This window comes from Dromaius novaehollandiae, chromosome 11 (assembly GCF_036370855.1).
Source record: "Dromaius novaehollandiae isolate bDroNov1 chromosome 11, bDroNov1.hap1, whole genome shotgun sequence".
Lineage (NCBI taxonomy): Eukaryota > Metazoa > Chordata > Aves > Casuariiformes > Dromaiidae > Dromaius > Dromaius novaehollandiae.
Window position 1 is genome coordinate 3,495,514 of NC_088108.1, and position 23,843 is coordinate 3,519,356.

Below are 23,843 nucleotides of genomic sequence, written 5' to 3' on the forward strand. Positions count from 1 at the left end.
CCACAGGATAGCTCTTTCCAACAGTCTGAAAGAGTATGCAAACCCCCTCATAGCAGACACTCATATCCAGCTGGCATCTAATTGCTTCTCAATCCCATCAGGAGTAACTCCATCAAAGTTAACAGAGGCAAGCCACATAAAACCCATATGAGAGAAGAACCTAAACTATGTGTCCAGTCCAAACAAACATCATTCACTAACACAACTGCAGGCATGTCAAAGCTGCTTTCAGTTTTTCAGGAATGGGACTGGAGAAAACATGAACTGTATCACTAAGGCCTTGGAGCAGAATCTGAATATAGCCTCAAAGACAAAAAAATAAAGCATGAATTATTTTCTGTGCTCTTCTGTAAGATACCACTCTCTTTTCACAAAGACAAGTGCTTGGCAGTTCTCTGTCAGTCTTATCTCCTCCCAGATTTAATGTTCAATGTTTGAAAGCAAAAGCTGAAGATGTAAGCATATAATACCAAGCATTTGGGAGGGGGTCCTTTTCAGTTCATGAAATGAAATCTAGAAGTGTAACATTTTCCTTTCAAATCATTCTTCATAGAGATATTGTCCACCATATTTTTTTAAATCTCAAGGTGAAGACTTGAAAATTTTAATCAAAGGTTCAAGGAACTGGTTTTTAGCCTGTTTTTTTATGTTACAAGTGGACAAACAACGACCACCACTCCCAAAGCGAAACAAGAAAATCTAACCCAAAAATCTTTAGGCCTAAACATTTTTCCTTTCAGCATAACCAGAGGATTAATAACTGCCATGAGAAGGAAGCCTTTCAGATCAGCCTACTATATGCAGAAGTATGCTGAAGTGAAAGAACCGGTCTAAAATAGGTTTTCTTCTGCGTGCCTGCAAAACCAACCAGAAGGCTGAGGGGGATTGCACAGTGAAGGTACGTGAAAAAGTCTCTTTGGCTTTTGGGGGAGTACTTCTATGTTAGCATTTCCTATACCGTTGGTATTATGTTACCAGAATATTCAAATCTTCCAGATTTTTGGCTTGGCATGTGAAGCGTGAAACCTACCTGCAGCTCAAAGATGTTTGTAACATGACTGATGAAACTGTTTTCGAAGTTCTGCTTCAGCGTTTCAAACATGATCAACTGCTCAGCTACAGACTGTAGCTTCCGGTAACCTGGAGAGTGAAGAAGAGGGTATCACTGTATGGCATGGCAGATGGTTGTGCTCAAAGGCAAACGTCAGTCAGCACACTGACAAATAGGACAGCTCTTCAAGGCGTGAGTTCTAGAAGAAATACTGTGACTTAAAAGCCAATGAAGGGAAAAATACTTGCTGTAGAACTATACTTAGAGAGACTGGGAGGGAGTTAAAATTAAAAAGAATAGCAAAACATTCATCAGCCATGGTCAAGTCCAAATGCCCAGTTGCTGCATAAGAAAAGCTTGGAATTTCATGCCCAAATCAAGTCCCTGTACCCAGGCAGCTCTCCAACAACACCCACAGTGTTATATCCACGGTGGATACTGCTACAAAGAATGGTATTTTTTCCACATTTGAATACATACAACTGTGATGCCCCAAGAGACCACAGTTTCCACATCCTTCCACCAATTCCTTCCCTAACTGTAAGAGTAGGTGAACTGTTGTACAGAAATGGCTCACAACCATGCCTTAAATCCAGATATTTAGAGGAAGAGTTTAGAGGCTTGCCATAAACTTGCCTCATCTTTAAGAATAACTAGACCAGCCAGTATATCAGCCCAGAGGGAGGTGCCTACAAACTGCTGATAGAGTGTGAATGCACCAGCTTGGTCATTTGCAGGATAAATTGGATTTTTCTGGCAATGAAGCCAGTCCCCCACAGCTATTTTTTTGCATGGATGTACAGAGGTAGTCTTACACTTGCTTTCCCAGTCCTACTTGAATGTGCTTCTAGGTGTAGCTGCTTAAGACTTTGAAAGCTTCAGCAAGATTTTCAGAAAAGAACTGTCCCTGCTAACAGGAGTTGTGAGCACCCCCAGGTGCATAGCAAGAGAACAGTGTTTGTATGTCCACTGCATATGCCCCAGGTACCCCCAGGTCAGTGCCATTGCTCAAGCCTTGCTAGGTGGGAAAGCAAAGCACTCTCGGAGAGCAGCGAGAGCCGGCTGCTCCGTAAGAGAAGGTGAGCAGGGAGCTGAGAGTGACCCCAACACAGGCCATGCCCACACCAAGCACAGTCCCGCAGAGTCTGAACACAGCACACAGAGCCAGGTAACAGGGTCTATTGACAGCCCCAGACAAGGCAGGTGATGAACCAGGTCCAGGGGACAACCGGGGAGCCCAGTCAGGATCAAAAGGGGACAGGACCAGAGAAAGGGCTGTGGGCACGTACACTTATGAAGAAGCTCAGGCAGGAACAAAAGGCCCAGGGCTGAGCTGAAATAGGCAGGTGGTGGGAGTGGGAGTCCCATGTGAGATTGGTCAGGGACAGTAAGGCCTATTAGTGCTTTCAGGGCCTAGACAAACCTGCATCATTGTCTTCAGGAAAGAAAGTGAGCAGAACAATGAACAGCATTTCATATGGGGTCAGGAGAGAAATAGCAGGTCAGGGAAGTCTGGAGCAGCCAGAAGCTCCAGCTGAGATGCAGGGTCCTTCCCTGCAGCCAGTTTCCATCAGAGAAGACTGAAATGCAAGGGAGGGAGCAACTCATGCTTGGCATCACAGCCACTGCTTAAATTCCTAGATGCACGCCTTCCATTTCTTTTCTACTTTGCCTCAGGCAACCTTCAGGGCTGCCTAGAAAGTGTGTGAGGTAATCCCTGGAAACACCACCTCCACAAAGACCTCCTATTGCAGTGATTCAGTGAGTACCTGCAAGGGCTGGGCAGTACTGGTGCTGTGTGTGCAGCACTGCTGGCTGACGAGCCTGTGGCTCTGCTGGTTGCAGACATAAATATCTGCCCTCTACTTACCAGGCTGTATCTGAATGTTCATGCAGCCCGATAAAGCTTCTGCTGCAGCAATACAGGCCTTTATTCTGCTGGGGCTGGAAAGATCTCCTTGGCTCAGGGCCTCACAGTGTTCCTTGCTGAGATCGAGGTGAGTCTAACAACAAAGCCATAAGAGAGCAGACATAGCATATCCAGCTTCTCACCCCTCCCTCCAGCTTTCTGTGGGATGTCCCACATTGTGAGAATGCAGGTATGCAAGGGAAGAGTGCCAGGGTATCCAGACACCGTCCCAGCCTGAAACAGCCAAGTGCTACCTTAAGTTGCTGGTTTGCATTTGTCCATCAAGAACACTGGGGTGCTCCTTTCCCATCAAAAACAAAGGTCTGCACAGTAACAACAACAGGGGTCCTAGGGGAAGTCATGATGAGCCTCAGCATGAGTTCCCAAAGGGCTGGCATTTCTGGTATCATAGCTGGAAGCAAGGTGCGGGGGAGGAGAAAGGATTCAGAGGTGGAGCATGTGGAGTGTGCTGATGTGGCTCTTAAAGAGGACTGTTGAGTCTCATTTCATACACAACCTCCACCAAAACTCAGCCGTAAACAGGCATGTGGTGACCTGGGCAGGGGTGTCCTGTGTGAAGCCAACATCTTGCTTGCACCCCACAGAGGCGGTAACCCACACTGTAACTCCGCACCCATACCAGCCTACTGGTGCACCCTAGCTCATGAGGACTCTTTACTATTTCATCTCCAGGGTCCCATCCATATGCTATAACCCCACAACTCTGGGTATGGTACAAGGTCAGCAAGGCGGTAGCATTCCATAAGGATGAGGAAAGATAAGCTTTGACCATTAAAAATAAGAAAAATGCTCGAAGAAAAAGTTAAGGGAAATGCAGCTTGTGCTACTCAGAAATGAAAAGGTTAATAGGATAGCAGTCACCATACCAAGGGGAAGTGAGGATTAGCTGTAATATTATAACACAGTTTTTGCATCTATGGCACATTTCTTTTAAAAGTAATTTGCCTTCCCACCTTCCCAGGGCTCATCAAAAGTCTTTCTACTGACTATGCTGGTCCCTGGGCCAGTGTCTCTGTGGCTATAAGGTGCTGCAAAGAAAAGCACCATGAAGGATGCTGAGACAGGCTGACATGCACAAAGATTTATTTTCAGGGTCTATAGCCAATGGCAGATATTGGCTTAACAGTAAAGTTACTTTTAAAGAGCAGGGAGAAGAAAGTAAAAGAGAGAAAAGGAAAGGGAAAACTTTCACCAGTGGGAGAAGCAAGAAGAAGAAGAGAAGCAACGGGGTCCCTAGACAAATAACCTCTCCTGGGCTCCTCTCCAGTGCAGCAAGGAGTCCCTAGAATGCTTTACTCGTAATAACTGTATAGTTTTCATCAGGACCCACTCAGACTCCCCAGTAGTTGTTCCTGCTTATGATGCACTTTATTATGCAGCTCTGTTTGGAGCACCCTTTGGTCAGGGAGAGGTGTTGCATGCTCTAGCTCTAATTGCCCAGTAAGTTCTGTACATCATATTACTGGGTAATGCTTATTGGCTATTGAAATGACTGTTGTCTGCTAATGACATCTACTAAGCTGTTTTTCCCTAGTACAAAGTTATAAACTGAAGGCTACCAAGCAAAGAGACGAAGAAAGCAGTTACCATCAGTGGCTATTGCTTTCCACCAGAAACCCCAGAAACCAGGCATAGCAATGTCTGGGAATTGGCAGGTACAAGGCCATGAGGGTATCAGCACTTTGGATGCAAGGATAAAAGCACTCTTTCTGTAGCCCATTCCCACCTGTGTGGCCATCATTATAGTGTCAAGACATCAAAGACCCTCATTTCTAGGCCAGAGGAGCTCTACACCCTTTGCAGAAAGACAATAACATACAGGGTGTTCGAAGTTCACTGAAAGCTCTCCTAATAGGTTCATCAGGCTCAACAGAAGATTTGTGCCTTTGCAAATCCACATACCGTGAGGAAGAGGATCTCATCCATCAGCCTCGTCTTGTTGGAGATGATATGATGTAGTAAGGAGTTCTCCTGGTAGATGTGGTCCATCTGCTGCTTCACGCTTCCCAGTAGCTCATCGTAGACCTGCAAGGTGTCCTCCACTCTGGCCACCTCTTCCAGGGCCTCATCAATGGAGTGCATCAGCTGTGTCACCTGATTCTCAGAAGAGATAATGGCCCTAAGGTTGGCCTGTAAAATGGAGAAGAAGAGGGCTTCAGCACTGTACCATGGTTTGATCACTGCCGTCTCCCACAGGACTTTCATAGTTATGTAGAACAGAGCCAAAGATCTTGACACTCAGCCTCCCAAGTCAAATCTGAGTTCCTGTCATTGTAACGCTCAAGAAGCTATTACAAGCGCATGTGTTCTGCATTGCTACCTGCAAAAGATCGATGTCTTACCTTTGCACTCAGCTAAACTCTACATTGGCAAAGGTCTGCAAGTCAAGTGCCAGGTCAGAACAAGACCTTCCCTGAGAGTAAAACGTATTCTCAGAGGACTTTTGATTGACATGCCAGAAAGGTTACTGCTGAGTCCCCAGACGAATCCCACCGTGAGCAGAAAACAGTTTTTGCGGGTTTGGAAAGGGTACCAGGTCCCACTGGCTTCTGCACCCCCATCTTTCCTTCTGTGCATTGGAGAGGTGCCATGAGGACACTGGATGGAGTTTCTGGCCCTTAATCCCCACAAGTGGTGAAGTCCCATAAGGAATCCAGAGAGTCTTCTAATACTTGTGTGTCAATCACAAGACATATATAATGAAATCCTTTTACCAAGACCAGGGCCAGAGCCGTGCCAAAGGCCATAGAAATGCTTGTCACAGCACACTGAACAGTCAACACGGGCATTGAGACTGCTGCCGGTTTGCTACTGAGCTATTCTGGCAGTGAAATTAATTAACAGTTAAATCATGCATGAACCATACACATATACATGTCTCAAATAAGAAAACTGAAGGTGCTGTTTGCCTAGGGAGGTCTCAGGCATTTGTTTTGACCTGTGGTAGAGACATAACTGCATGTTAATCATTGCTGACAAGCTCCACTAGAGACTTCCAAACGTTAATTGTATCATTTTCAGAGCCTAAGTACCATGCGGGATATCAAAGAAAGTAATCAATAGACATGGGCCTGGGAGGCTTAAAGCTTCCAGTCTGCTATTTTTCTCTCTGTTAACAGAGCTTTTAAACAAGTTTGTCTTTGCGGATGTTTCCATTAGCCAATAACTTTTTCATTAAATGAAAGACAACAACAACAGAAGCATCTGTATCCCTCAGTAAATCCCACGCTCAGCTCTCCGATGGAGAATGCTTGGAAGGAAAGTAAAGTCCTGTCAATCCAAGTCAGGCCTCTCTTTCCAAGTGCTGCGTAGGTGTCTTATGCTGGCAAAGACACAGTTCATCACCTCCAAAGGAAAAAAGAGGGCTTATTGACCAGATGAGCTGCCATTCTCTGAAACAGGCTCCTGCTTACGTGGCAAGTAAGCACTACACACTGAGGTGGCTACCTGGTTATTTGCTGTCATAACTGACATGATGATCTGGTGATTCACAAGAATCATTCATGACTGCCTGGTTAATGCGTCTTGGACCTAGACCTGTGCTCTGAGTTAAGCATATATCTCCATCTCTGCAGTCAGGATTTCTGCATGATAGATGCTGGGTATCTATAACCCCTGTGGTAACAAGCTTCTCTTCTTCAGGCACCACCTGCATTGCTACTGTGCTGGTAGCCCCTGATCTAACGGTGGTACAAAGACAGCCTCACAAGACAAGATCTCCAGCTGGCTCTTAAGTGGCATGCCTGGGGGAGGGCTGGCCCCAGGAGAGGTGCTACTGGAGCATGTGAGAGCCACTCTGCAGCCCGGAACTGGACCTGGCCACTCCAGTCTTTCTGCCAAAGTGTGGATTACACTTCACCATGATAAATGTGGTGCCATTTTAGCAAAGGCACAGCTGAAAGCGTGGGAGAAAGGACTGGGGCAAGTGGCTTCAGCCCTAGGGAATGGCTTCAGCCATAGACTGACAGATGCACGAGAGATCTGGAAAGGTCAGAGGAATCCTGTAGAAAAGAAAAGCCTGAAGTCTAGCAAACACTTTGATTGCTTTGAAAAGGTACATACGAGGAGATACAGGTTTTCTACAGGGAGCATGGAGGGCAGGCAGACTTTTCACTTGCCAGCAGGATCAGTAGTCGGGTTTGAAGCTGGACTTGCTGATCCATACAGCTATTTATTTCAAAAAGCAACAACAACATTAAGTAAATGTTCCTTTTGCCCAGAGCTCAACCAGCTCCTAGGAAGGCCATCACGAGCGACCTGCCAGGGTGCAAACAGCCTGTTCCCTCACTGCTGCCTTCCAGCCTCATGCCAGGGACTCCAACCCATGACCACAGGTTCAGCCTGGATCTCCATGTTTTATTAAGTGCTCGTAAATTATAGCCATAAACCTCCCACAAACCTGTCACTGCTGTGCCTTCAGATTGTCTTATTAGGGCTTTACAGACCCACAGGGGTTTGCCTATAGCAAAGTAGCACCGATGAAATTGGCAGGGCAACTGCTGGCAGAAAGTGCTCTCCAGAGAATTACAGCTCAGGTGATGGTAATAACTCTCCCGCTGGACACGGTGCAAAGTTGCAGAAATCTGCGTGCATTTCAGCGGGTGCTGGGAACTTGTAAGTCCGTAGGAATACCAATGTAAAAATCAGAGCTCCAGGCCTCCCAGGTGCAAAGGCCATGCTTTTATTCACTGCAAAGCAAATAAGTACTTCCTTACTGTTTGCAAAATGTTTCGCAATCCCCAGAAGAGATCAGTTAGCAGAGGCTTATTAGTATTGTAAAAGAAGGGTGAGGTGTTATAGCTGTGATGTGGTGAAAAATACTTAAATATATGTATGTCCTAATCTAATGTATTAGCATTAATAACACTTAATATCCTAGATTAATCTTCAGAAATAGAAATGTCTCATTAATTAATTTGTATTAACAGTGAGTGACATTTATTCATTAGAGAGCATTAAAACAATGTATCTGACAGCACCTTTCATCTCAAAGAACTTAAAAGAGATTTATTATTTACCCCTGTGGGGTATTTTACAACTTGGAAACCAAGTTGCAAAGTGCCTGTATGACTTGCTGAGAGCAAGCAGTAACTCCGTCTCAGAACAGATGTCAGGAGTTCTGCTTTTCAGATTAGCTACTACATTTTCAAATGTATGTAGAAATATATTTTGGGAATAGATCAAATACTGGTGCTGAAGGATGTAGAATTTAGGGTTTACGACATCTAGTACATTTTAGGGTATTTCCTCCGGCTTATTTTTGCCCTTAGTTCTTCAGTGGTCTAACTATAAAATCCTAGAACCAGTTTTACTAACATAACATAAGTCCTCAAAGCAGCTTTCTCATTATTTTGCTCCATCACTCAAAGATACAAGTTATCTTCCAGAAAAATGCAATAAATACGGCAACTCCAGTAAAGGTAAGAGAGCTCACTAGTCTGAAAATAATGTATTCTTTCTCCATTGTCCCTTTCTGTTACAGTTTATCTGTTACTTTTTTATCTTCTTCTGGTTCCGTTTCATTTTTCCTGTTTTCTTCCTCTCCAGCTGCTGACTTTCTCTCAGCAGGGATCATCATTGCTCCTTTCCTCTTTTCCCAGGAATTCCCGCCTGTCAGACCAGCCTTTCTGCTCTTCATCACCCCCAATTTTTTTACGTGCACTTTCATGCCCTTCCTCCCTACTCTGCAGGCTTTGTCCTTCCTACCCAGCTAGTCTCTGTCCTCAGCTTCCCAAGGTAACTAATGTTAACAAGCTCAAGCAGAGCACAGACAGGACAGGAATTTTTGGTGTATCTGTGGTAGCCCTCGCTTCTTTTCCCTGGCAGCAAAGCGGGAGACCTGTACCCATTGCTTCTGCGCGTCCTGCTTGCTGAGGGCCACACTGGACCGTGCGCACCACGAGCTGCAGACCTGGCCATGGCTTTGGCAGGAGCCCAGGGAGCCCTCAGTGCCCAGATGTGCCGGCAAGCCAGCCTTTCCCAGCGGACACCCTGGCCTGTGGGCTGGACTGCAGCTTTGCAGGCAGGAAGGGGAATACACACAGCGTGGACACAGTCACTGCATTTTCACTGCAGGACAGTTTCTGTGTGTATTTCTAGATGTGGTTAAGACTGTGCGATTGCTCCAGGTTCCTGCTGAACACTGACCTTGCTGGAGGTGCAACTTGTAGATACAGCAGTAAGGGCCAGAGGCAGTGCCCCAGGACAACTTCCTTTTGCACTGGTGACTACAGAATTGATGGTTAATTCACGCTGCCTGAGTGGGCCACCTAGACCTTCTTTGCTATAAGAATGAGATCTTAGAGCTCCTCAATTTCCTCTACCTTCTTCAGCCAGCCCCAGAAAGCTCCACTTCATTTTTCTCCACTGTTAGTCCTTAACCCATCCCTGCACAGCCCTCAGAAATTATAATTCTACACAGTTCCTTATCTCATGGATTTTACCTCTTGGGCTTCCTCTGTTCAGACTCTTAAATGGGAGAAACTGCTGCTGAGCAAAAGCCTACTCCTCTCTCTTCCTCTCTTTCCAGTGATAGATCATTTCTCTGTCATCTCCCATAACAAAGACTCTGATGTCCTCAAGCACATGTTTGTGTTCAGGCTGCCATCCGTATCCTGCCCTGTAGCTGGGTCTGTGCCACTATTTTTGTTTTCCTTCTTTGCAAATCTCACAGTGGGTTTCATCTGCCTTAGATGTCTACAGCTGAGTCAGTCAGTCTCTGTATTCCCTCTGCAGTCATTGGAAAGAGGCCACTCAAGCTAGTGTCCAAGGACGGGTAAGCTCAGCAGGGAGGGACATACTGGCGTTTGGCTGCCAGGCTGCAGTATTTGTTGGCCCCAGCGTATCACCTGGCTTCCTCCTAGAGAGTGCACTCAGGCCTTCCTGAGCCCCCCACACTTCTCTGGATGGCTGTGCCTGGGAAGTATCTCCCCAAAATCCGACTGCTGGATATAACAGAAGCTCGCCAATGTCAGTCTGATACCCTATAGCAACTGCACTCGTTCTCTGCAATACAGATGCTGAGGTCAGACTGGGATTCAGCATCTTCCGGCTGGGAGCTGCATGCTGCAGCAGACGTGCCTTTGAAATCCTTAGTCAAAAAGAATGGCTTCTGCTGCAGGCCTGTGGGACTCTGAGAGCAGGTCCCTAAAAAGTTAGTGGCTTAGCCTCTGCAAGAGACAGTACAGTGCACAGTGGGACCAACAGTGACCCTCGAGAAGTGAGTAGTGGTGTCCTCCCGACTTCAGTGTGAGATGCCTTTTGAGCTGAAATTTTACATCACCAGGATGACTTTCTCTCAGATCAAATGCTTAAACACAAGAGCTGCTGACAGCCAGTGACTCAATCCAGATCCCCTTTATGCCAGACAATTTTTTTTCTGTTGAATCATAGTCAAGGACTCGACCCCCTTACCTCATCCAGCACATGGAGATCATTGCTTAGCTGCTCTGCAAAGGCCACAGAGTTGTTCACAATGGGCTCATACTCTTCCATCAGCCTCAACATGTCAGCTGCTTCCTTTGGGGTCATCTCCTGGTACGCACTGAGCTCTTCCTGACTTTCAGTCTCCGCAGTGTCCTTCCTGTCTTCTTGGTGCCTTTGTCTCCCTGCATGGACAGGGCGAGAGACAGAGATGACCACAGACTTCTGCTTACATCATTTTATTAGCCCTGCTATCCTAGAGGTCTCATCAAGTTCATTTTGGGGTCACAAGTGACATGAGTTCAGTGGTCTCAATCTGCTGATCAGTTAGAATAAAATTGCAGCATGCAGCAAGCAAGGCAAAGATGTGGATGGGATAAAGGGGGGACAAAATGGACATTTAATTTGAGTTCTGGCTGTGTTTTCACTTGTTGACCTCTCTGGGAGAGTGTGCAGGGGCACGTTTACTTGTTTGTCAAACAAAGCTGAGACGAATTTCAGAGATGAGTGATCAAATCCAATTCCAATCAAATATACTGATAGGACAGAGGGATAAAGTGATGATGTAAAAAAGCCTACTCTGGGTGAGAGTGACAAGGAAACATAATTACCTTCTACTGTACAGGCAGGGACATTCACAAATGTGATACAACTGGAGAGGAATCGATGGTTCAGCTTGCACAAGCATCTGATAAAGGCTTTCTTCTCATCAAAGCTGCTAGCAGTCCACTTGTAAACCTTATCAAACTGCAGATCAAAATCCAGGCTTGCCTAGATGTCAACAGTTAATCACCTCTGCAGTTAGAAGGCACTTGCCATACCACATACACTTAACAGCTTTGCAGCCCATTTTAATATCAGACACCAAATACTGTGAAAACAACTTGCGTACTGGGAGGAAATGCACCTGTAGGTTGAAGGAGGTGGGAGGGGGTGAGCAACAGCCCGACGCTACAGTTTCAAGCTTTGGGGTTTTCAGTGGCCCTGGGAGGCCGCGTTGCAAACGGAGACCGGGCCAGGGTTTAGCTGCTACAGCAGAGTCCGCTGCCTGCCCAGCCCAACGGCAGCTCGGTGGTGCTCTGACCCCTTCGGCGAGGGAGACGATCCTGAGCCCTCCCAGAGGCTACGCAGCAGGGAGCCCGGCCCGCAAGCGTTAGAACAGTGCCTACGGGGAGATCCGGTGCTAGAAGCAGGGCTGGCATTTCTAGCCACAAGAAAGGGATGCCCTGCCAGCAAAGATGCTGAAGTTAAGACCCTGACAACTCAGATTTTCCTTCTCACGTCACTCCTTTTCCTCCTCTCATTTGCCTGGCCACATCATGCCAATGACTGGACTGGTTCTGGTGGAGCGGCACAGGTGTAGTCAGGCTCAGATCTGCTGGTGGGCTGGAATGAGCTGTTGTCCTCAGCATCCCCGGCAACACCGGATACAAGGGACACCAGCTGTACTATGCCCAGTGTAACTGATGGCAAACATTTGATCTGATTTCTTTCAGATAATGAATTCCCTGACACGCTTTGTACTTCCAAGCTGAGAGCAGATGATTTCTCTGGTTAACAGCAGTTAACAGCTGCAGTTTTCCTGTGTTTCTTTCCTGCAGGTAAAGACCTCTTTCCCTGGACTGCTATCTCAGGGCAACCGAATAAGATTTGAGAAGTGTGTTCATGGGACTTTACCTATAATGATAGGGATGATAAAAGCACTGAAGCTAAAAAGATGCACAGGAGTTTTGACACTAGAAGTGGACAGTGAAACACCCATAGTGGGTCAGACCGAGCATTTAACCAGTCTCAAAATCCTGTTCCAGTATGCTGGATTCTTTTCAGATTATATAAATCTCTCACCTTTTACTGCAGGTTTTGGTGAATGAACACTGATGAATTTTGACAGTGGCAGATGCTTGGGAGAAGAGCATTCAAAGGGCAAATCCACACTTATGTTGCCCTCAGGATTCCCTGCCAGCTTCCAGCAGCCTGTGACCTAGCAGCTTGCTGAACCAGAGGTTATATCTACAGTACTCTGTTCAACAACCCTTGAAGGACCTACTGTCCCTGATTTCATCTAATGGTTTTTTGAACTTATACGTACTGTTGGCATCTACAGCATCTTGTGGCAATAAGCTCTGCAGTTTAATGATGTGCTGAATGAGAAAGCTCAAAGCATTTAGAGTTAAGCATGCAGAGTAAGCCCAACACCCACCTTGCCTGCCACTGCAGAAATTCCCTTCTGCAACCCTCATCCAACCTGGAATCTCAAACCTTTCTTCACCCAAGCATTGAGAACATCCAGAGAAAAACCAGAAACAGTTCTCCACAAGCTCTGTCCTGACATTGCCCCACAGCACTGTGGGGCTTCACAGGTATGCTTCACATGATATCTCCCAGTGGTCCCATTTCTACAAGTGGAAGGGCATTTTTATAGGAAAGTGTTTGCTTTCTACAGTGGCAGAGTTACTCTGGAGGCATTTGTCTGGCATGGGCCTCAATGAAGTAGAGGGAGAGGAGGAAAAAGCAAGTCAGCCCCTCAAAATACCCTATTTCAGTCACTTGGTCCAAAGCAGTAGCTGCTCTAAATACAGGTTTTAGAGAGCTGACTGCAGCTTATCTAGAAGCCTGGAAAAGAAAATTTCTGGGAACCATAAGGAAGGAAAAAAGGATGCCAGGTGCCCTCTTCTGACACAACAACTCAAGTGTGCCAACACAGTCCTACACAGGAGCTGGTGCCTCAGATGCTTTTCCAATAGTTTCTGAGCCCTCATCTCAGTGCAGAGCAGACAGGACAGGATGATTTCGTGTTGCCTACCGGGGTCTCCATCCCTCAGGCTGTCACACATGGCTTGGCCCCATCAAGCACCAGCCTGACCCCAGACAGGGGTTTTTCCCCAGCTGCTGCCTGGATTTAGGGGCTTACTTTCACCTTCCTGTGAACCATTGGGGCTGGATGGAGTTAAAAACGGGAAAAAAGCAGAAGGAGCTGGAGCTCTGGCACGGGCCATACACTCTTTTAGTCTGACTCTTCGTTGATGATTCCTCCTTGTTAACACAGACAGATTTATGGCCGGGAGGCAATGTTCCCCAGGTCGTACTGGCCTTGTGAGCATTTTTATCTCCCAGCACAGCCAAGAGTGTGGATATCCCCTGAGTTTGATTTCCTGAGAATTTCAGGTTACCACAATGAAATGCAATGGCTCAGGATATCCAGGAGCTCAGAGAAAGTGATGTTAATCTCTGCAAAACTCCAGGCTCATGAAGCCTCTGTAACCTGACATCACTGACAGGACTATGTCCTCCTCTCCAGTCTTGCCACCCTATCACAAGGACAACGTGAGTTCATTCTGTGCAAGGCAAGGGAACCAGTGGCCTAGCCTGACAAAGAAGTAGGGGAGAGTACAGCTTCTCCCTTCAGTCCTAACACAAATTTCAGGGATGCTCTTTCATCCAGAGTTTTTTCTGGGATGTGGGAAGTCACAGAATGGTTGGGGTTGGAAGGGACCTCTGGAGATCATCTAATCCAACCCCTCTGCTCAAGCAGGGTCACCTAGACCACACTGCCCAGGAGCTCCTGAAGTTCTGTGCCCTTGAAGTTGCTGCAATGGAAATTGCCCTGTTCCCTGTGCTGCAGCAGCTGCACCCCAGCGCTGGCTTCTACAGAAGGTCACCTGAAAGAACAGGAGCGTGGCCTGGAAAAAGAGTGCCTTTGGCATTTTCCCCACACTGTTTTACACTTACATTCACATTTTTATGTGTCAGTATCTATATATCTTTGCCCAAAGGATGTGGCCCCATGGAAGGGAACTCCAGCCATGGGAGACCTAGTATTTGCCACTAGCTGGTATGTGTGTGTAGAGAGAATAAGGGAGGCTGCTGAACAAGGAACATCCCACAGAAAGAAATGCCTTCCTGCACCATCTCATTAGCAATGCGGCATAGCCTGATCTCATCTTCTAAAGAACTTGGAAGCTGCACTTCTTATTACTATTGATACTAATCATAATAACAGACACAGACTTTATGAGGATTTGTGCAATCCTACAGTGCTTCACAGCTTGCTTTCTAAACACCTTAAAGCAATACATCTCACCCCCACACTGCTTTGCAGGCTTGGTAGCAGCCCCTGGAACAGCGTGGAGCTGTGATGTCTGGGGGAGGAATTTACAGTGAGTGTGGTTTATAGCATGCCTCATGAGGAGCTATTAAAGCAGGGAGGCATCCATTAATCGCTTCATAAATATTAATACTGTTTTAGTCATGGGAACCGCAACTTTAAACAGTTCTGGACTTGCAGTATCAGGCCTTTGTTGATCCCAGGGGACAGAGGGCTCCCAGTGCACCAAAGCAGGCCTGATGACTGAGCCCTAGATGTGTGTATTGAATATTGACCCATAAGCTGGCAATTGGTTGTAGTCCTTACTGTGTGCATTGCAACAGTGGAGGGCCCTTCTTTCATTTAATGGAGTTGTCAAGCCACGCAACCGGGAGGGACTGTGCTAACTTGGGGGTTTTGCCTTGTACTGGAGTCTCTGCGCTGGGGCCCTGAGAGATGTCAACATGTCCTGGCTGCAGCCTACAGCTCCAGCCTCTCGTCAGCCTGGGGATCTTGTGCAGTTGTTGCAGCTGGAGAGCAGATCTCATTTTAGGAATAACAGGGATCATTCTGATCACCTCTGTTCAAGAAAGAGGAATTTAGCCTAGAAGAGGCAAAGAAGAGGGCTCCTGTCCTGATGAAGGAAACAAAGAAGTTAACACAGAAGAGGAGACTAAGAGGTTGGTCTGCTTAGCCTACCAGAACGAAGGTTAATAGGGGAGGTGATTGCAATCTAAAAATACATCTGCAAGGGAGAAGAGCTGTCTAATCTAAAAGACAGCCCTGGCACAAGAACAAACAGGGATGATGTAGCTAGGAATACAGGCTGGAAGTTGTAAGAAGGCTTTAGCCAGCAAGACATCAAAGTCATCCATTTGCCTCCCAGTAGGAGGGATTTCAGAAATATAAAACACTTCAAGATAGAAAATGATCACTTTATGTTATTGGGCTTGCAAATAAGGGGGAGAGGACTGAAAGACCTGGAGGTATCTATTGCAAACTCTGCAGGAGCCCAGTTAGTTTAGAAGACTTGGTGGAGTCAGGCTTATCTGCTGAAAGAAAGCTCAGGCAGGATTAAGGTATCTATTTCTTTGTGCATGGAAAGACATAAGACAATGGAATATCAGTTGAGTTCTACCTGTAGGATCAAGATGCCCTGTAAACCTGCAAGAGTGATTTTCCTTTCAGGCATGCTGTGCAGATGTACTTTATTTGTCCTGGATGTAGAGCTGGAAAGCTATTCTTTTTCTCATTTATTTCTATACGTGTGAAACCCCAGGCACCTTGCCAAGGCCCTGGAACATTCACACTAATAAAAAAACTTATTATAACAACTTTAATGACACTCTGCCAGCCCCAGCAGGAGAAAGGGGATATCTTGTCCATGCTTTCTTTCCCAAACAACTTAATGTCACCCTAAAAGTACAAACTCATAGCAGCCTCTCACTCCAGCTCTATAATCCTTCTTTCACTAAATGCTTTCATTTAATCTTTAAATACCCTATGCAAATGTCTCTCAGGAAGCTTTGTCAACATGGATCGACAGATGGGCCTGACAATGTGTTCTGCAAATGCTGGAGACCTGACAAGAACAGTGCTGTACAGAGCCCATCTCTCCAGCCTCTAAATGAGGATTGCTGCAAAGAACTTTGGAAGATCCCTGCCTGAGACAGCTGTCCCTGAAGATAAGGGGAGTCTGCCCATTGATTTTAATGGAAGCTGTGTCAATGCAACAGTCACCCACTCACTGCTCTCCCTACTCTGGCATCTGGCCAGCATGACATTTCCTAACTTAGAGAAAGAGAGGGATGAATTGGGAGGGAAGAAGTCATTCCAGCCTCTTGGGCACATATCTCTCCCTGGAGGAGATGCGGGAAAGGAGCACTGCAGTAGGATTGAGGAACTGTCCAGGGATGGAGGTACCTCTGTTCATGATACTCTAGGAAGCAGCTCTGAGGAAAGGCAGAGGGCTTTTAAATTTTTGCATTGGTGATTATTTCCTCAAGATTAGTGTCATTCAGTCTGGTTCATTACTAGATTAAATGTTGGACCCCCTTGGCCCTCTTCCCTCCATCCAAACACACGGGCTGACCTCCAGGGGACTTGAGCACCCAGAACACCTTATGGATCTGGGCCTTTGTCTCTCTAGCTTCATATTCCTTTCCCCCCCCCCCCCCCATGACCAGCTCTGCCCTTGACACAAATGGTAAATCCTACCTGATTGAGAGTCTTGCCATCTACCAGCTTCAGCTCTGCTAAAGGCCACCTGTTGGCTGTCTTGTACTGCTCTCCTCGGTCTACCTTGACCTTCACCAGAAATGGCTTCATCGGCCTAAAGGCATCCACTGAGGATGAGGATAGAAAAACAAAACAAAACAAGAACGTGGTATTGTTGTTAGCCCACTACACAGCTGTTCTCTGTGACTGGATAGGTACAGACAGAAACATGGACACTCATTTTGCATTGTGACTGACAGATGGGCAATGACCACTGTATTGAGAGATGACACAAGAATTCTGCTAACTTTTCTATTTGTTGATGTTTCCATATGGGAAGTGCTCTCTGGGGTCTAACCCAGAGTACGCTGAAGTCAATGGAGGGATTCCCAATAATTTCAATGAGTTTTACATCAAGCCATTGTGCTACATGCAAGGCACGTATTTCAGCCAGGTCCAAAGGTGACTGGAAAAGAGAGTCCTAGCAATAGAATTTATGATAGTTGCATACCACATTCTCTGCATTGTCACTGCATTGTTTGACTGACACCCACACTTATGGATTTATACCATCAATGAAGCCTGCCCTCCTGGTAGAGCTGACTGGTAAAAATTCAGTATCAGTGCCAATTAGCTCACAGTCACCTCTTGGTTCATCTGGGAAAGATTCCCTGCTCCTAATTCTGATATCCCTTCTGATCTAGATATCTTCAGTGGAGAGACACCAGCAATTCCAGAGGTGATTCAGGTATGTTAGATGCTGCTCATAAGGTAGTTGTATCACTTCTTAGAGATACTCCTCCTGTCCTCTATTGACTACAGAGGGAGTTGAGGCAAGTCACTTAGGTCAAACACTATGGCTAAGATTATCTGAAATGAATCCTACAGTAGGTGACTATGCTATCCAGAAGTTCATTGGCAGGAAAGCCTCTCCCCTATAAGTTAGTCACAAAAAGCTACACCAAGAACTTCTCAGGTGCTGCAGCGTGATGAAGCAACTACAAATATATAGACCAAAGGAGACGTAAAATTTCCCAAAGCACTTTCCGCTTTGGATCCTGATCAAATAAATATGTATTCCTGAGACATTTGGGTCCTTTTGAAGCTTCCAGCAAAACTACGGAGCGACAGAATGAAGCTGTAATTATATATTATGTTAGAAGAGGTTTGTTCCTGACCTCTAAAGACAGATTTAATACAAATGGAAATAAAAATAATCTTTCAATGGTAGATGGGGCTATCCTACAGATTCTAACTCTCTCTAGGCAGATAAAGATCATAATGTGTCCAAAAGGAAATTTGTGCTCTTGTTACCAGTTCTTGACACACTATACTGACGTGACACAAGTTCCTATCTTTGGATTCAGGTTTCCTTAATTAAATCTTAAAATACAGCATTCCAAATAGAAGTCAAACATCTTCTCCAAAATTAGGAAAAGGCCCATCAGAGATCAAAGTCTCTGAATACAGCTGCAAGAAACCTCCATGGATCTGCAACTCAACCTGTCTCCCAGCCACCCCTGGGTTTCTTACCTACTATACAGAGAATGGACATCTTTTTCTTCTTCCCTGTCTTCCAGACACGAACCGTTTCCAGCAGCCTCTTGTTCTGAGGGTTGAACACATCTTTTTCCAGTGATGTCCAAAGAGAAGTCATGGTGATGTATGCATGCAACAGCAAGCTGGAGTTATGTGCCTCACGCTGATGCTTGTCAGGCACCACAGACTGTGTTGCAGCTCCTGAGAAACAGAAACATGCTGGAGAACTGATCCACACACAAGTTCATGGCACATTGGTAAAATATATTACTCCCACTCCCATGCGGTCTTGCAGCCAAGGTGAGTGCTAAGTAATTCTCATAGACTTAAGACCAAAGGGCCTGGTCAGAATTCCTGCCTAAATCAGCTGGTCTGAATTCCTGCCTAGTGCAAGCAGGACACTCCTGTGCAACCAGCCCAGTAAAGCCTGAAGTAAGACTGAAACTGTGCCACAATTCAAATAATCACTTAGAGGTCCTGGAGAATTTTCCATTCAATTCACTCTGAAGGAAATGACCTCAAAGTTCAACTTGCTGAAGAGACATGCCTCCTGTTCAAGATACATGGTCCACATTTTAACATGCTCCAAACCCTTGCCTGACATACCAGTTCACTGACAAAAGTGAATGGCACAGGCATCTGTTATGTGACTATGCATTGCATTATGTGGCATGTGCAGTGGCATTTATGTGACTGTATATCAGCAATGAAGCTATTCCGACCAGTGCAATTACATCGCTATCAAACTTGAGCAGGAAAGAGGTCAATGGGTTCCTAACATGTACGCCAGGCCCAGCTACTCCTGGGTATGGCACTGAGTGATGGAGGGAGCCTGAATTACTCTGGTTTGGGAATAGCTGCACAGCACATTGGAACTTGGAGACACCAACATTTCCAATGACTGAAGACAATCAAAACTGGTGATAGAAAAAGGCATTTAAAAAAAATAAGCTGCAAAGCTCCAGAGCAAACAGCAGCTATTATCTTTAATGGACTTTACATTAGAAAGCTGACATATAACCTTATTTCTTTAAGAAGACAGTTGCTTTTTCCAGGAAAAAAAAAGTTTTAATCAGAATATTTGGTTCCAACTCAGTGTAGTACCTTGAGAAACAGGATCAGGTCCATCAGCAGGCCAAACAGGTTAGCAGCTACAAGCAAGTCATTACTTGATTATTTTTGTTGGCACACATCACGTCAGCACTTACAGCCCAAGAAATCACCCTACTGGGTTAAATAGCACAATGCTCAAACCAAGCCCGTGTGCCCTGCAATCAGCACGTGCTGGGCATACCATTGCAGAGTAAGTCAGTACAGCAGGGAAGGCTGGGGCTGGGCTACAGAAAATAAGCACAGCACCAGTTTGGAAGCAGGGCTGTGGGGTGTCCAGCATCTCAGAGGACTCCAGGGGCTCTAACTCAGCAGAAATACACAGTAATCCTCTGAGGTCAAACTAGCTTGCCAGCCTAGCTGCCTGCAGCTTGAATTGAGCTAAGCAACTTGCCATGCTGTTCAAGCTGCTCAAGCATGTCTCTTCCATCTGAACACGAGAAAAAACTTCTTTACTGTGAGGGTAACACAGCACTGGAACAGGTTGCCCAGAGAGGTTGTGGAGTCTCCTTCCTTGGAGATGTTCAAAAGCTGTCTGGACACAATCCTTGGAAACATGTTCTAGGTGACCCTGCTTGAGCAGGGGGGTTGGACTAGATGATCTCCAGAGGTCCCTTCCAACCTCGACCATTCTGTGATTCTGTGATCCTGTGACTCAGCACTCACCAAACAGTGGCTGATGCTGGACCCAGAGCTTTGCAGGCGTGAAAGCGGAGCCCTGGCTGTTCCAGGTGAGCCTCACCAGGCCTCCCTGCCTGGGTGACCCTGGCTCAGACGGGCTCACAGGGTTGCAGAGGCAGTCCAGGCATGGAGGGACAGGCTGCAAGCCCTCCTGCCCAGGGCTGCTTTCACTGCCTCAGCCATGTGCCTAGCAAGAGACATCATGCTGCCTCTCCCATGCAAAGACTGTGGGGCTTGAAACACAGCCTCAGTGACCACCCTGGCCTCATCCTGTCTCAACAGCCTGCACTCACCTTCCTGTGCCCTTGTGCTCCCTAGATCTCTCCTCCTCCACCCCTGGGCTGTTCTCTGCTCAGCACCTTTCACCTCTGCTCAGCCTCCAGCTGTTCTTCCTTCCTCCTTGGATGACTACTCTGGGATTCCCCAGCCCCTCTTCAGTTCCCTAAAGGACCCTTTAATAGTGAAATAGCATAAGGAAAGGGGCCTCAGGCAGCCACAGCTTCCCCGCTTCTTCCATCTTCAGTTCCCCATAGTGTCCCAAGGGTTCTCATCTGGTCTCCTACAATCATGCAGATGAGGGCACATATTTCCCCGGAAAGACTGGCCTCAGCTTTCTTAGCCTCCTTGGCTTCCCAGAGCTGCTCCCAGGTGGAAAGGTTTGCTCAGAAAATGCCCTATGCGGAGTGTGAAACTGGAAAGCCAACAGACAGCTGTGGAAAGGGCACGGATTCAGAACTGAGGCGATGCCTTGCAAGTTTGACCCACTTTCTGATTCTTTAGCAAATTAATATTATGAGCCAGCAGCTCCTAAACTCTCAGGGAAAGCCCTACTCTCTTGCTCTTTTAAGCTTCTCTGTGGCCAAACTAATTGGCTAATAAATATGAAATTAGAAGGAGGTAATATAGAGGGAATGAGAAGCCCAGGTGCAGCTTCAGTCACTGAGCTGGAGCTGCTCCTCCAGACTGCCGTGTTTGTATTCCCTTCCTATGTGTTATTAGCAAGCATTTCATTGAAATGTGTGTGCATGCACGTGAAAGTTCTCCCCAGTTAAAAGTGCAAAGTCGTTGGTTTTGCAGTCTAGGAAGAGGAGAAACAACTTCTCCCCCTCACGTTGCTTATGTAGCTGAACTTAGTTCTCAACAGACCAAGAATGGCTATGAGGTACATGACTAAAAACTACCTGAGGAAATCACAATGTCCAGCTTTAAACCATTCCAGGACCTCAAGACATTTTGCAAGAGAAGAGTAACGTTACCACCATTTTACAGATTAGGAAACTAAGGTGTGGTAAGGAAGTGATTGAATCAGGAGGATTTGTCCAACCAAGGGGCTCAGGCAAACCATGTGAGCCCAAAGCAGAAAATCTCACTGCTTCCTTAAAAGCAATACTCGAAGTAAAAGTACCGCGGGGTCTCGGATACAGGACTCATGGGAGAGGGAACACAGCCTAGCCTCCACGTCCAACCCAGAGAGGGCAAGGAAGATGGCCAATTACAACCTCCTGAAAGCTCAGGCAAACTCAGCTCCATGCCAGGCTGGAAAAAAATGACTTGATTCAGTATGATGTATTAAAATGTTCTGATCTGGGTCAGCCCAACACAAGAAGGAAATTATTTATTTAGATTATCTTAGCAGAAGCAACGTTTTCAGTAAGAATGCATTGATTGTTCACAACTACATTTTTTTTAACCAAAATACTCTCAAGGGAAAGTTCCCACACAACTTCCTAATCAGACGCAAGGCTCCTGGACCTGTATTTTCACTGTAAATCAAACTCAACAGTAGCAGGGAGAAGATGTCAGTTAATGCCTATATAAACACTCAGCAACAACCAGCAGTTATATCATGGTCTTTGATCTAGGTGGTGAGTGAATAAGCAAAGTGGCTACGACTGAACAGCTGCATTTAATGCAAATATTTTAATAAGAATTAGGGATAAATAAAAATATATACTAGAGAAAAACAGTAAGTTTTAGAACACTGACCAAAAGTTTTCTATGAGAAATTTACTGTTACCCGACATGGTTGCTTTGCAAATACCTGAAGCAAATGAAACCTTCAAAAATTCTTTTCCTTAGACAGCAATGGAGCTTTCAGCACAGCCACGTAGTTGAGAAAGTTGGAATCACATCCACAATCATTTTAACTATTTTCCTTCCATAGCTGTGACAAAAGAGAAAGAAGTTTTCTGCTAAAACCATTCTGTTACCACAGCATCTCTTTGAATGCAATCCCTCACTAGGTTATCTCAGTTTCTCCATTCCTGTCAGCTTTTCACTCTCCCTGACGGCGTTCACCTACAGCAGTGCACAGGATGGCAGACTTGAGATCAGACTGTCTACACCCGCTATTGCTTTTGAACTCACGAATACATTTATAACATCACTTGAGCAGCAACTAAAGAAAAATGATTGAAAGCCAAAGTAATAGAGGGCTCACTGCTCCCTGGTAAGTTAATGAAGAAAGCACAATACTTTCCATGAATATAATTGAAAAGCTGTCTGTATCAGAGCCACTTAACCCCTTGTTTTCTAGAGAGAACCTGTAAGATATAAAGATCTCAGTGAAACATTCTTGAAATTTTTGCAGAAGTTCACATCATCCATCCAGAAAGCTGACAGAAAGGAAGATAGTGTTAGTGAAAGGAGGATCATTCAAGGACTTTACCAGCTACATCTTGCTGAGGGTAAATTGCAGGATTTCAGTCACAAGAAGTCTGAGAACAGGAAACAGTTTGTTCATAAAATGAAAGCTTTAAGAGAAAAACAGGAAGTCTGAAGAACCTGGGTGAACAGGCTTGAGGTCAGGACAGGAAATCACTCACGCAGACATCAAGAGCTGCAGAAAGCAGGTGCAGCTCCGAGCGAGCAAAGCGTCAGAGGAGCAGGAGGCAAAATTGTTTTTGCTAAAAGCAAAATAAGGTAAATAGTTCCCTCCATTTTTGTTTGCTTCTCTGAAGAGAGTTGAAGTTCTGAATGGAGAAAAGCTGGTTTAACTTGCAGTTTGATGTTGTCTCCCCATTCTTTCCCCTCTGGAAGTGTTTCATGGCCACAGCCTGTGGAGGAAATGCTCTGGTCCCAGCTCACATAGTCTTCATGCTTGGCTTCAAGAACTACACTGTTCCTTTGCCAATGCAGAATTCTTGGCTGTGTCTGGGATTTGAACCATTGGTGCCTTTGAAGAGGAACATAAAGGCTTTCACCTGGCACTATGAACTGTCTCTGACCGTGTGCCTGGGATGGAATTGCACAAAGTGACCTTAGCCAAGAAGAAGGCACATAGACCCATGTCTGGAGCAGCCTGAATATTGCCTTCACATTTAGCTTCAGTCCCACAATGTTCCAAACGAGTTCAGTGAGAGGTACCTAAATCCCTTTGGTGTACCCGCCTTCAAGTCCTCCATTGGTATGACACCCACAGACGCTGCAGGAAACTAACTCCCACTGCAAAGGTTTTGGGGACTCCTGCATCTGCCCCACTGCTGATGCCACACAGGAGGAAAACAGGCAGCCTCGCTCCAGGTAAATGGTCCTGATCAGCCACTGATAGAAGCTCTGTTCCAAGCCTCTGCACTAGCTTATGTGTTTTCATATCATTGACATAACCCACGCCATGGGCAAAACCTTCTTTGCCTCCAAGAGAGCTCAGCATGAAACTAAACTGGTAGAACAAGGGCTAAAAAAAGCAACAGTCATGGAAGAGCAGCAATGGTTTAATTGAACTATTCATTTACCAGGTATTGACAAGTTTAGGGGATGCTCTGAGTCCCAGCCCACTATGTTCACGTCTCCTTCTCCAACATGTTAAG

The 23,843-nt window shown here is 46.0% G+C and overlaps 1 protein-coding gene across 2 annotated transcripts in view; it reads right to left on the bottom strand.

The window, feature by feature from the left end:
• The window catches only part of LOC112982482 (exocyst complex component 1-like), a 42,049-nt gene extending 19,281 nt beyond the window's left edge, over positions 1-22,768 (bottom strand). Inside the window, exons 1-9 of one of the 2 annotated variants that reach the window (XM_026098913.2) lie at positions 22,703-22,768; positions 22,076-22,198; positions 18,238-18,444; positions 16,705-16,832; positions 11,015-11,174; positions 10,395-10,588; positions 4,884-5,111; positions 2,922-3,054; positions 1,031-1,140 (exon numbers count right to left, since the gene is read on the bottom strand). In XM_026098913.2, the coding sequence (XP_025954698.2) occupies positions 1,031-1,140; positions 2,922-3,054; positions 4,884-5,111; positions 10,395-10,588; positions 11,015-11,174; positions 16,705-16,832; positions 18,238-18,361 (1,077 nt within the window). In that variant the 5' untranslated portion in view covers positions 18,362-18,444; positions 22,076-22,198; positions 22,703-22,768. The remainder of the gene's footprint in view (positions 1-1,030; positions 1,141-2,921; positions 3,055-4,883; positions 5,112-10,394; positions 10,589-11,014; positions 11,175-16,704; positions 16,833-18,237; positions 18,445-22,075; positions 22,199-22,702) is intronic. The other variant, XM_026098921.2, reaches the window with a different exon arrangement.
• Between the last annotated feature and the right edge of the window lie 1,075 nt (positions 22,769-23,843).